The sequence below is a fragment of the Stegastes partitus genome, unplaced genomic scaffold (assembly GCF_000690725.1).
Source record: "Stegastes partitus isolate 25-593 unplaced genomic scaffold, Stegastes_partitus-1.0.2 Scaffold1704, whole genome shotgun sequence".
Classification (NCBI taxonomy): domain Eukaryota; kingdom Metazoa; phylum Chordata; class Actinopteri; family Pomacentridae; genus Stegastes; species Stegastes partitus.
The window spans coordinates 123,225-137,253 of record NW_007579435.1 but is presented as its reverse complement, the minus strand read 5'-3'; the positions used below and the strand labels follow the sequence as shown (position 1 = coordinate 137,253).

The 14,029-nt window shown below is 39.5% G+C and overlaps 1 protein-coding gene across 1 annotated transcript; it reads left to right on the top strand.

Annotated features, from left to right (window-relative positions):
• Positions 1–321: 321 nt before the first annotated feature.
• Positions 322–4,973, top strand: LOC103372158 (FXYD domain-containing ion transport regulator 6-like; the record flags this gene model as incomplete). Its single annotated transcript, XM_008301728.1, has 6 exons — positions 322–345; positions 2,082–2,117; positions 2,247–2,321; positions 2,544–2,580; positions 2,686–2,735; positions 3,629–4,973. Coding segments are annotated over 6 exons (260 nt in total), but the record flags the coding sequence as incomplete, so codon positions are not given.
• Positions 4,974–14,029: the final 9,056 nt, after the last annotated feature.

The window sequence follows — 14,029 nt, the reverse complement described above, 5'->3', positions numbered from 1 at the left end:
GCTTGTCCATAGGGAGGCAGTGTTGGGGCGGGTACTGATGTTTCATGAAAAGACACTCACTGGGTGCGGACACAGGGAAAACATCAATTACTTCTTTTAGGGCTTTAGATGTGGGTTCCACTGTCTGTCTGTGTCCCTGACTGTGTGTGTGAGGTCTCCGTATGCTGTGTGTCTAAGTGTAAACACAAAAAAACAACGTGGCACTGTGATGTTAACTGTTTTTGTGACACTTGAAGTGAAGTGTGTTTCACTCACAGTCTTCTATTTTCTTATCTGTCTCCCCTCTAACACCAACCACTTCCTCTCTTCGCTGCCTCTCAGCTGTAGCAGGCCCCAGTGCACAGGGTAAGTAGCCCTCATGCGGTCTCTAATAGGGTCAGACCTCAGCCTTAACAGCCCCTTAGATGGGTCTCTTGGTTTCCAGATCAGACCTTCAGGGATTGTGGCAGATGTATGGATAGAGCCCAAACATTCCCAGACCTAACTAGAAAGAGATGTGAGAGGGCTGCAGAGATGAGAGCTGGTAGCTTGGCAGGAAAGAGAGTTGATGGTGTTTCTGTATCTGTTAAAAAATGTAGGAAAATTCTCATGTGTAAAGATTTAATTATATTAGTGGTGACAACTACAGTAGCCTATGGTTAAAATGATAGAAATATGGCGGTTAAACTGTGGTAAAGCAGTTAATATGTGGTTAACATTTGGGACAAAAAGACTTTAACAAGTTAAGGGAGCATCATGGTTGTGGCCATTGAAAGAGTCAATTCTAAGTTGGTGATTAGAGCTGCTGCATGACCATGGATGTAAATCATGAGGTGCAGATTTTTCTAACATGGACCCAGAAAGGAGGTTTTCACTTGATTTAGCAATTTTTGAAGAAATTGACAGTCTTTGTATCTCTAAAGAAATGTATACAGAACAGACAGCCATGCATGCTGCTACAATTAGTACATCCATGTATGGACGGTACTTGTTATGTTTTATTTTGAAACAAATGTGATTAAATAAATGATTGGATAGTGTGATTCTTGTTTTATGTTTGTCTTTATTTGATTGTGCCAAGTGTAGAATTATGTCAAATAGTAAATATGAACAAGATTCTGAACTGTAAACTGAAAACTAATTAAAATAATTGCACAAAATTATAAGATCTATTACAACCTGAACATAAGTAAAATTAGTGTTGCTGAAACAATAAAAACAATAGAAGGTAATAGAAGTTCCCAGAATTACCAGAAATTAAATACAGTCAGAAAGTAAACTCGAGTGAATTGGCTTTTCTAGTTAAACTAAAACAGATTTCCAAGTTAAAACAAAAAAACCTTAAGTGTCTCCATTGTCTAACACATTAATGGAACAACAGAACATCCTAATTGGCCTGAAAAAGACTCTCAATTACACGTAATGACAAAAGAAGCTTACATCATCTAAACAGAGATCTGACTTTACATAACTAATAACTAGTTTTTCCATCAAGATTACATCTGGCTGTGTTAAAAGAGGAAACAGTATTTTCTGACTTAATGTTAGATTTTAAGGCAGCCCTTTTACTCATATTTTTTTAGTTATATTGTACAGTGCATGCATTATACTGCAAACTGTTCAAAAACACCTATTAGCACACTTATTACAGTACCTGAATTTCACAATTGAGACCACAATTAATCACTGGTAAATCATATTACTTGGTATTTCTTAAGAGAAGCTGGCACTTTTGAAAGGGTATCATCTAAAACCAGGGATTTTTTGGAGGTGGCATTTAGCGATGGTTGAAAGCATCGCATTTTAAAATACTCCCACACTGCCTTCAGTCTGAAGCTCTGGTAGTAGCTGCTTGGTATCATTTCACAATTGAACCTAACATAACTACTCCCAAGTTGAAGATGAGTCATCAACAAAAATTTTATGAATTACATGTCGATGATAGAAAAAAAAAAATTTTCTTTAAAAAAAAAACTTAAAATATGTTTTTGACATATATTTAGCACGTAACATGAGATAACTGATTGTCAGATTTTGCAAAGTTCTATTTTTGATTTCACAGTGTGATTCTAAAAGTGTTTGATTTTGTCATACATTTACAGATGGCAAAGAGAAAGAAGAAAATCCTTTCATTTATGGTAAGTTTTTAAAAAAACTTGGAAACATCCTGTCATCAGCACACCATTGAGACATAATGACAGCGTAAGTGCCTAAAAGATCTGTGCAACAAATGATGATGATTGCATTTCTCTCCTTGTGTTCTGTAGACTATGAGAGCCTGAGGGTTGGAGGACTGGCGTTCGCTGTGGTGCTGTTCGCACTGGGCATCCTTCTAATCCTCAGTAAGTGAACTTCTCTACCTTTATGTCTTCATGCGCTCAATATAACTGTGTTACAATTGAATAAAAAAAAAAAAATTGATAAATTAATATAACATTTCTATACTATCTGTGGTGTTTGTGTTATCTTTCTAATCAGGTAACACTGTTAATAGCAGTGATACAGATGATTCATTTAACTAATTAGGCCTCTGAGCATCAGCTAATGACTCCTTATGTTTCTAGGTCGGAGATGCCGCTGCAGTATCAGCCAGAAGCCCAGGTATGTCCCTGTGTGATTGAATAAAAGACTTGTGTTGTGTAAGGTTTTTTTTTTTTCTCAAAACACAATTTGGTAACCATGACAACCTGTGGATCTTCTCTTCAGGGCCCCCGGAGACGAGGAGGCACAGGAGGAGAACCTTATCGTCTCCAAGGGTAAGATACACATTTTAACTCTCTGTCAGTTCTTTCACCTCTGGCTCACCTCCTGACATACATCCATAATTGAGTTTCCCTTTGGGACTAACCCATAGCACAGGGGGGGACTATACCGAGTGCATACAACTTAGATGTAGTTTGAATTACTGCTGACCTTTTTCCAAGGATAAGCTTGATATCATGCCTTCTGATCAGTCTGTTTGAGGTTTCACTTCACTCCAGTACTTCATAAAAATCAGATGGGAAAGACTTGCTGCAGTTTTAAGCAAGAACTGCTTTAAACTGTCTCCCTGTGGCTGCATGTCAGGATGATCCGACTTATAAGATTTCACAGTTGCCAAGCTTTTCAACAACCAAACAAATACGGTATCATTTTTAGAACTTCAATGCACAGCTGTGAGGGCAGTAGTGGAAAAAGTGTTCACATCCTTTTTTTCCATGCAAAAGTTGCAATACCACATTAAAAAAAAGCAACCTTCCCTACGAGTAAAAGACAAGAAATTACTTGACTAAGTGTGAAGTACGATCAGCGAAAAATAATGTACTAAGACGTTTATTGTCCAGGGATTTATATTATTTGCATATATCCTCAAAGTCACTATAGCTGTTTAAAAATGCACAGCAGTAAAAAGGAAGAATATTTTCCTCTCAAATGTAGTGGAGCCGATTAGTAAGCAACCTACTGCTAGATGGTAGTATCCTTTAGAGAAAGGTCAGCAATCACAAGTTATCTACGTTTACTTATCAGCTGTTAGCAGAACTATGAGCATAGTCCTTTGAGTGATTGATTAAGTACAGCAGAGTTAGATTTTATCAAGAAATAGCTGTGGGCAAGTTTAAAGTTTTGCACTTGTGCTTCAACTAAATCACTCGTCCTTGACCTCTTTCAGCTGCAGCGGCTGCCAAAGAGACTCCAGCAGAGGACTGAGGCAACTCCACAGGACCTGACTGCCTTCTGAGACCATGATCAGTTTCCTTTGATATTTTAGCCACAATACCAGTCGCTGACTATTCTAACTGGTTATACAAACGGGGAGGAGGGGGAGGTATACGTTTAGAGGTGTAATATATACATAAATCTTGTGCCTGTTGTTCTTTGTTGTGACCGTGCCAGTCCCTCAGTGCTCTCGTCCATTCCTGTGCCTTTCTGTGACAGTCTCTCACTCCAGTTTGTCGTCTTAGCCAGTAGCACCTTCGACACAGGATTGTCTTTAAAACCCTAGAGGAATTTTTACTGTTGTGTGGTCCGCTGTTCTTCATTTTGTACTTCTATTTATTGCCTTTAGGTTCTAGGATTCGTCCATTTGTTGCTTGTTTTGTCGGCTGTCTTGAATAATGTTTGTCACATTTGGAATATATATGCATATATACAGCAAACATATATAAGTATATATATATATGTATATATAAGTATGGATAGTTTACATATAAGATAAATGGCTAAATATTATTCATTTATGTCTTTGTTTGAATGGTTGGGTGTGTTTGTGTGCACATATGTATGTTTATCCTGTATATGTATGACTGTGTGCACATCACGAGTGCGTGTGTGTATGTGTATGTTTCTACACGAGCCTTACAAGAGACAATCTCCACTGCCACAGCTCTCTGACTTGAGCGCAGGGATGGTTTGCAGGTATCTGCATGGGCTCCTCCACGCCGGTGTTTTACCATCTACAGTGGAGGAAGCTCGTGCGTCAGCTGTCTCACTGCCTTCTTCTCCACATGTCCACTCCACCGCTCCGTCTCTGGCTCCGTCAGGATTAACTAGTCTCCAACAAGGCTATGATTAGTTTCCCTATACACACTCACTTGTGCCGCAAATCTGTGAAGCCAGGGTATCTTTCTTTCCTCTTTGATGTTTGTTTATGAAATTTGCGTAGCCATTCCCTCAAATGCCACAATGTATTGAATGACTGCATAATATGTAGTAAATTACTGACAAAGAGACAAAGTTTAGGTGCTGAGTTTGACAAAAGTGAAACTTAAAATTGATATTATTCATGTGCCAGACTACATTAATAGTAGCCTAATGTAAGCCAAATTATAGAGAGAGAACAGATTATGAGAATCTCCTGTTGGGTCAGACTTGCACCAGTCTTAAGTCTGAGTTCACCTGTTTTAAAGATGACCACTGTACAGTTAAATGCTATGTTCATTCAACGCATGAGGCCTTGTTTGTGTAGCAGCCTGTTGTGCTTTTGGCATTAATAAATAAATGTATATCTGAACACAGAATCATGTCATATTTATTCAATTACAGTCTTCCTCAAATGTTTTCATACCCTTTCATTAAAGAAAAGGCAAAATCCACAATAGTCACTCAAATGACTAGAAACTGAAAAAAGTAGTAATAAAGAAAAATTTGTGAAATTATAATTTAGTAAAATAAGGCATTGCTTATGTATTGTGGTTGATAAGAATAATTTTAAAAAAACAAAAACAAAAAAAACAAGCAAAACTGTGCCGGACAAATTAGAGCACTTTGTTGATGAGCAGTGGACCAAAATCTAAACACCTGTCAACAGGTGCAGAAGTCTGATTGAGAGTTACAGAAAACACTTGATTGCAGTGATTGGCTCAAAGGGTTGTTCAACTAAATATTAGTTTACGGTCCCATCATGCTTTTTTGCTTGTTTGTTTGTTTTAAAAAATATTTCTGTTGAACCACATTTCAAAAGCAATGTCATGATTTTCATTAAATTTTTTATTTTTTATTACTTATGTCAGTTTCAACTTATTTCAGTGACAGCTGTTTTTTTCCCCCTTCTTTAATGGGAGGGTAGAATAAATTTGAGGACGACTGTACACTGCAACTTTTTTTTCTTCAGGAAAAAAAAGAAATTTCCCAAGCCAACCCCTAATATCACTTGACATCAGTTTGGTAATTTCCTGCCGATGTCAGTCAAGGTTGTAATGCTGCTACTTGGAGCTGTGAAACTACATATCAGAAGATGGATTCCTCACCAGGACATCTAGTGATATGCTGCGTTTTCAGGTGTGATTCCAAAGGTTGGCAGATCTTTGCTTTATTGGCATCAGAGTACAAATTTTATGAGACTGTGAATATATAACTGAGCGGCTGGATTGAAATCTGGCTGTGGGCGTGAAGAAATGGTTTTTGTGTGTGTGTGTGTGTGTGTGTGTGTGTGTGCGTGTTAGAGGGTGGATCTTTGTGGTAAGAATTTGGTCTGCACCCGCCCCTAGACAAGGCCACCCGCAAACATACCTGGATAGAGGTGATAGAAAGCCTTCAGCAGCTCAGGTGAGTAATCACTTTCCTCCTTAAATAACCTTAAACAGATTAAACAGTTAGATTAAATGTGCATTTTCTTAAAATCTGTTTGTCGTATGCATCTCAGACATCTAAAAGTTCTGATTTAATGAACTCATTCGATCAAGTTTTTCACTAATACATTACAGTGTGTTTTGGAGGATTTAGCTGATGTCTATTATGTGTGTTTCAGTGTATAATAGGAAATATTGGCATTTTTGCAATGAAAAGTTTACCTTTTATTAAGCATGCTCCTCTATTGTTTAATGCGTCACAATATAAAAGCACATCCGGTCCAATTAATATGTAATAAATATTCTGTCATTGTTGGCAGTTTTCATGTTAACTGCTTACTTTTGGAGAAATCTAATAGAATGGGAAATTGCTGGACTTTAGGGGTGCTGTGGTTTCACTGGGTATCAATTCTTCATTATTAGGCCGCAGCTATTCTTCCTTGCTCCATCTTTTTCCTCTATCAGAGCGTTCAAGGTTCAAGGTTAATGAATATTGGAGCCGTAATACATTAATGAGTAACTGTCCAGTGCGCCCTTATGCTCAGCGGTGCGTTGAAAAAAAGGCTCAGGCACATAATGAATGAAAGAACTGAAGTCCACAATTCACAGTGGCACGCTTGAGGAAAATGGAGACAGCAAGGGAAATTCTTAGTCTGTTAATCTGTGTAAGTTAACGATTATAGGTCAGGAGATGTAGATCAAATGAGAAACGTGCGTGTGTGTGTGTGTGTGTGTGTGAGGGATGTAGACAGAAGTGGTAGGGAAAGAGGATCAATATCACCATTAGCCTCTTAAAGTTCTCAGTAAAGATCAAGGCAATCAGGTTGCTATTAGGACTGCAGTAGGCAACCCAGTGAGGCAATTTGTCAGGACATATAGAGTTTCCAGGCCTTTCAACTACTTCTCATCTAAAGTGAATAGGCCGAGTTAAAGGAGCCTTTATAATTCTCTTAACTTTATTAAAAAGTAGGTGCTCCTGAAATCAAATCCACACAACTTTTCACCTACAAGCAAGTTTTCGCATTGCAGACCTGAAGGTGAATATTTTTATTGTCACACAGGTCCCGGTTAGATTATTTAAAACGGCAGGTGTTGATGGGTCACCAGCTGGCAGCTGCTGTTGTCGCTGAGCTTTTGTTAACTGTTTGTATCACGTCCCTCCAGGTTTGTCAGCTGAACACACAAACAGACAAGGCAACATGTCTTCCCCTAAAGGTAAGCTACACAGCAGCCGAACTGCTCATTATCCACAGGCGCCAGCAACACTTTAACATGACACCATTCGAGTGACACAATATTTGCAAGATCACAGCCATCCCTTGCTTTTCTAAATCTGAGTCAGAACCACAAACAGCAATGTGTTAATCATGCACCAGGGTAACGCATGGTTGACTTCTTATTATTAGATTTAGCTTCACATTGGTCACATAAGGTGTCCCCTGAGAGCTTGAAAAAGAAGAGAAAACATGTGGAGTCCTGCAAGCCTCACACTGCCGCCTCTCCTTGCATTTTCAGCAGTCTGCCACAGCTAATCATGCTCACAAAATCCGTACCACTACTGGTTGCAGTGCAGCACGTGTGGCTGTTCGGTAATAAGGTGACATTGCAAGTTAAAGGACTACCCAGAAAATGGAAGACAATAAATACAGGTGCCACTGTAGAGGCAGAAAAACAAGTTGCAATGTTGGAAGCTGATAACAGAATACGCTGCCACTATTTGTGGCAGCATTCGTATTTCCAAAGCCGATTACACTTGAGCCAAGAAGAGCAGGCTGTCTGTGTAAAACACAGCTTCAGTGATAGGACCAGTGCAGAGTATAATCTCATTTCTTAACTTCCTCAGAGTTAGACAGGGAGTCAATCTTTTAACAAGGTGAAAATCAATACATCAGTAAATTAGATCAGTTTAAAAAAAAAAAAAGAGAACACTTGCCACACACAATGAATATTTCATGATAAATATGCAGCAGTGTCTGTACAATGATGCTTCAGCTGGATTTCTACCTTTTTACATTCCTCGTCTCTCCTCAGGTGCAGAAACCGACCTCGATGCAGACTTTGTATATGGTAAGTAAGCACATCTTTAAAAGTGTATCTGCTCAGACAGAACAGCGTAAATATTTAACTTCAGCCAGTGCTCTAAAAAGAAAGAATGTAGAAAGCACGCTCAGGATAAAGTCAGGTCCTGCCAGGACACGTAGAATTTAGATGTGTAAATAAAGTGGGTGTAGAGGTAGGAGGGGAAAAAAAATGAGGAAGAATAGGAGCCAAGAAAAAAGTGAGAAAGAGACTGGAAGAGGAAGAGACAGAAATAGAGGGAAGAGGTGAAAGGGTGTGAAGGAAAGTGAAATCAGAAAATAGGGGTAAAAATGAGAGCGCAATAAGTAGCACAATAACACATTTCATAGGTGTCACTGATGGTGTGGTGATGTGGATTTTTTAGACTACCACACACTGCGTGTTGGAGGCCTGGTCTTTGCCGGGATCATTGTGTTCCTTTCCATCATTCTACTGGCGGGTAAGTCAACAGCGTGCGTTTGCGCTGTGTTTGTATGTTTGTACTACTATAAAGAGTCACAGAGTGAAAATAGAAACAAAAGCACTGACAAACAGATCAACTAAGGTGTGATAGGTGTGTACATGCAGTATCTCACAACTCTGTCTCCATCACGGTTTACCGAAAAGATACGCAATAGTTCTGAGCTTTGAGATGAACTAACCACTCAGTCTCATGTTTTCTTCAGGCAACAAGATCAGAAACTGTGGCAAATCCAAGGTAAGCTCTCTAGTGTGCAACTGCAAAACTATCATCTAGACTTATAGTGACATCAACTGGCCAATATGAGATAATACAAATATTTTAAACCATCAAATCAAGTTTTAACTTCTGCAAGTTAATTGTGACAAGCTAGTCTTAACACCGGATGTTCACATGAGCTAAAATGAAAAATAAACACAGTTTTTGGGTGAAAAATAACCACATCTGTTTGGTTGTCTACAGCCAAGACGCGTTGCAGAGGAAGAATAAAGTGAGCAGAACCAGCCAGGAGCAGAGGGCTGCAGTGTGCAACAATGCTGCCAGCTGTTATGTTGTGTGTAAGAATATAAGGCTTTTGTATGAATAAAACGAATGTAACCACGCTGTGTCTGTGTGCTTCATATCAGTGCTGCTATGAAACACCTGGGTTGTGAAATATTTTGCAAATCTACACAGGTAAATACATAGCACAGAGCAAAACATAAAGACAACATTTAATATTGAATTAAAAGCCAACCATTCCTTTTAACATAGGGGAATAAGTATTTGGTGTTGCAACATGTGGCATCAGTACAACAGAACTGGCTTCATGAAACAACTATGTACTGTGTTGGAAAGTAGAGTGATAGATTGCAACAAGTCAGCAACAAGTGACACATCTGCTACACACAGGGTTAATGAAGTTGTTGGACAGGATCCCTTTGTTGGACACATCCATCCAGAACATCATGAGGGAGATTGTTTGCGGATTGAATGATTTCTTAGACCACAAATGGTGGAGTTGAAAACATTCAAATGCCTGTCTATGGCCCTAACTGATGTGTGCATGACAACAATCTGTTCTTATCTTTTGTGTGTCATCTGTGGCAACAAGTCATCTGAAAAAGCTGCATTTTAAGGTGGCCTTTTATAGGAAGTGGTCAAATGAGTTTTTGTGTACTGGTGACACGATCTGATTTCTGTCCTTTAGAGCCACACCTGACCTTGTTGTGTATTAACTCAGTGGTCAAGAATTAGTCACCAGTTGAAGACCTAAAAAAGGTTTTGAGGACAATTGGCTAAATTTAACCCCTTTCCAAGCACAACAACAGAAATGAGATCTTTACCTTTTTCTGTAAGTCAGAAAATGAGACCATTTGCATGTTGCGTTTATATTTTTGTTCACTGTAAATAAGTAAGTCAATAAATAGCAGCATCTGTAGCATTAAGGATAAAAGTATTTAGGATAAAAACCCAACAGTAGTTTTTACTCTAGTTAACTGCGAAACTCACAACAAAGTCACATCTGCAATCAGGGGCCCCTTCCTTTAGAAATATTAAAAATATATGTGTAAAACTAGTAAAACACAAAATAGAAAACAAAATAAGGAAATGCTAAAATATACAATAAAAATAGTACTAAATAGTAAGGGCATTTTATGAGATATTTCACAAATCTGACAACTAAATCATTACCAAACAATTTCTTCACCAGTATGTTTGTAAAGGTGTGGAATAACATGCCTTAAAATGTTGAAGTTTAACTCCCATGGGAAACCCTGAAAAAACCTGCTCAAGTTAGGTTACCGATAAATGATTGTCATAAAATTGTTTTTTTTGTTTTTTTTAAATCGGCCTTAAGTAACTTATGAGGGGTCAAATCAGGGTTTTTCATGATTCTGAGTTGATTGTTAGCATTTATATTTCACCACAAACACTCCATTGTTGAAAAAGGCCACACTCACGTTTACATTCACAGTAGCTTTTCTTTCACATACTTATATAACACTCAGAGTTATTTCAGATTCACAATGTCAGAAGCTTCAAGAGTCATTGTCTATGTCTCCTTATTTAGACTCAACAACATCATGACTGCAGTTTCTGCATGTGATGCCTTTACAGACTCCACAGGCTGAGATGCACGTGACTCCATTCTTCTTGCAACTGCACTGCTGGTTGCTGCAATCTCCATGACAATTACAGCTCGTGAACTTCAGTTGCTCCTCAGGAGCCATGGGGTCTAGTGTTGGTTCTGAAGATAGGCGGCGACAGGAGTGACCAAACTAGAGACTCTACCGCCAACAGAGGGTGCAGCTGCACAGCATTCACTCCGTGCCTACCTGCAGACCTGGGACTGGATCCTTGTACAGAGCAGGTCTCTGAACCCCAGCGACTATGGATGAACATTTGGTGTGCATGGGTATGAGACAGTTCCATTACTAGACCCCATGAGCAGGTGTTTTCAGGGTTTCCCAAGAGAGTTGAACTTCAACATTTTAAAGCATGTTATTACACACCTTTACAAACATACTGGTGAAGAAACTGTTTGGTAACGATTTAGTTGGCAGACATTCATATGTTTCCCTTACTATAAAGCATACACTTTAAGAAATTCAATGAGTGGGACACTAACCCTACTGAATAAAAGATGATAATACTTGGTATTAGACGTCTCCAGTAGAAGAGTCACCTGACCAAACCTGTGGCAGAGAAAGACAAAACAAGCGGACCTGCTCGGTGAGGACACGCCCATCTCAGGTGCGCTCTCTGCATATAAACTCCCGCCTTCCAGTTGCTCTGATTTGAGTTTGTACAAGCGTAGTGTGTTTCCTGTAAGTTTAACTCCTCGTTTAATACGCGCTTTTCTTTGAGTGCGTCACGCAGCTCCAGTTAAGATATGGTTTGTTCTGTCTTTGCAGAGCTTAAACTGCACACGAAAAACATCAACCAACAAATCCAAGAAAACAGAAACGGCAGCTTGGCATCTTGAATCGTCTGTGGGTCTCACACACACACTTCAATCTGCCCACTAAATTTACAACAGCTGTACATTACATTATGGAGCGAGATTGTAATGGAAAGTAATTTTTACGCACATCCGTTATTGTGGATGTGCGTAAAAATGCAGTTTACGCCGAAACACTAACCTGCATGTACATACTTGTTTGCGCCATTTAAATCTTATGTTGATGTGCTAAATCGCCCATATACTTAGTTGCTTACTTCTAATATATCCCTGTGAGTGTTCTGTGCTACATATCCATTCAGTTGTATTCCATCTGAGCTGATGTAAAGTTTAACTGGGACTTATCGAGTGCCTGCATCCACGCCTTCCACAAATAAGGACTGGTGCCCGCTTCCAAACTTTTACTTCCTTGTACTTGCGATTACAAAAACGATCACAAGGTGGCATCCTCAGACCAGCGTGACTGAAGGAACAAGCCGCCACATCTCGACACAGAAGTAGAAGCTGCTGACTGGGATCAGATGACCCCCAGATACTGTGGGAAAGAACAAGTAAGTGGAAAAATGGCTTTGGTAATCACAAATGTTTGACGGCTAGTCACAGATACTATCAGGAACAAGTCTGAGAATTGTTAATTCTGCAGATTAGATCAGAGTTAAAGTAACAACACACATAAATAGGCACACTATAATTCACTAGTGCACCAAGACAGGAGTCTAAAAAATGGGCCGTTCCCTGGAACCTATCAGATGGGCAGGAGCAGTGCGCACTCAGAGAAAACGACATGAGAAACGACGAAGTAAGAGTTTTTGTCTCACATCAGTCTTCACTGAGTTACCTCCGCTGCTCAGCACTACTTCAGGCAGGATCTCCCGCTGTCCCGTTACTTCAGAGCCAGTTAAAGCCGAGCAGTGGCATCACACACTACTGTATTTTCATGGCTGCAGCACAGATGACAAAGCACATTAATCATACCGCCAGAAAACTGCGCCTGATTAATTATCCCTGAATAAATAAGTCGTTACAGGGAGAGACAGGAGCTGTCAACTGGCTGAGTCCCAAGGACCCCCTGCTCTCCTTCGCTCTCTCTCTCTCTCTCTCTCTCTCTCTCTCTCTCTCTCTCTCCCTCTTTCCTTTCTCTTCCCATTCAGCCTCCGGAATTTGTGGTGGGAAAAAAATGAAGGACCGAGCTGTAAAAGTTAACACAGCCTATACAGCCAAAGCGGTTTTACCGGTTGGATCCCTCCTCCAGGGCTCGGGTCAGCTGCTTTCCATAAGGGCTTCAGTTGAGGTAAGCATGAGAAGCCATTTATCACACGGTTCACTAGACCTGATAACATCACTGCAGCGGGAGGAGGTTTGGAACAACATGCACAGAAACGCAGACACACACACACATGCATATTATGCTGGACAGGTGTGAGAGGGCTGATCAGATACTGTTCCCAGAAGCACTTAGGATGACTGCAGTTAACTGCTATGGGTGGATGAGGGAAACAGGTGGATGGGCTCTGAGGTTGTATTTCTGAGCAAAAGACTTGACAAAGTAACCTGAAAACTTCCTGATAAGGAATTAAGTTTGAGCAATGTGACTGCTGTTCTTGTAGTTGGTACTGTATTGCTCTGTTGTCATTTTCAAATTGTACAAGTTTGACCTTTCACATATTGGGCATGTTTCTTTTTTAACACTTTACCTGCTGTTTGGGTTAATTTTGCTTTGAATACCCACAGAAATACCTCACTTGTGTGAAGTGTCCGCTCAAAGTAAACTGCAGTGTTTATGGTAAGGAAGAAACATGTCAGTCAGTTCAGAGGAATAAGCTGAATCAGACTTTGGCTGTACAGATACTTGAACTCATTTAATATTTGTTGATAATATAAGTTTGTATATTATTTGATTATTAGTTTAGTCATTAGGCTCCAGCCCCCCTGCGACCCTCGTGAGGATTAAGCGGTGTATAGATAATGGATGGATGGATGGATAGTTTAGTCATTTTGAATGTCATGGGTTTCCTTTCTAAGTTGTCTTTGGTAACTGTATGGTTTAACAGGGCACAAGTCAGTTCCTTAAAGATGAATGGTGCCGTATTTTCTTATTTTTTATTTTTAAGTTCAGTTTGCTGTTCTTGTAGTACAGGAGTTGCAAAACTTTTCAGCATCTGGCCTCCAAAATAACCGCGGCAGAGACTCATGACTCCTTCAAGGTGGTTGAAGCATAGAAATGTTGCACACAGCGATGCACGCGCACTAATAGGCCTGTCCAAACACACGTATAACAGCAACACAAACGACGACAACGGCCAAGCAACTGTAATATTTTTTTTATTGTCATTTCTTATAGACTAGTAGCAAAATACATCAAAGTTACTTCAAATGCAATTATTGCTAAAATATGCTTTTTCATATAGTTTTTCAGTTTTATTACATTCCTTATTTGACACTTGGAATGTGTTTTGACCCCCACTTTGCTCACCACTTTTTTAAGTCCAAAAAGTTAAGAATGTAAGGTTTACATTTGCA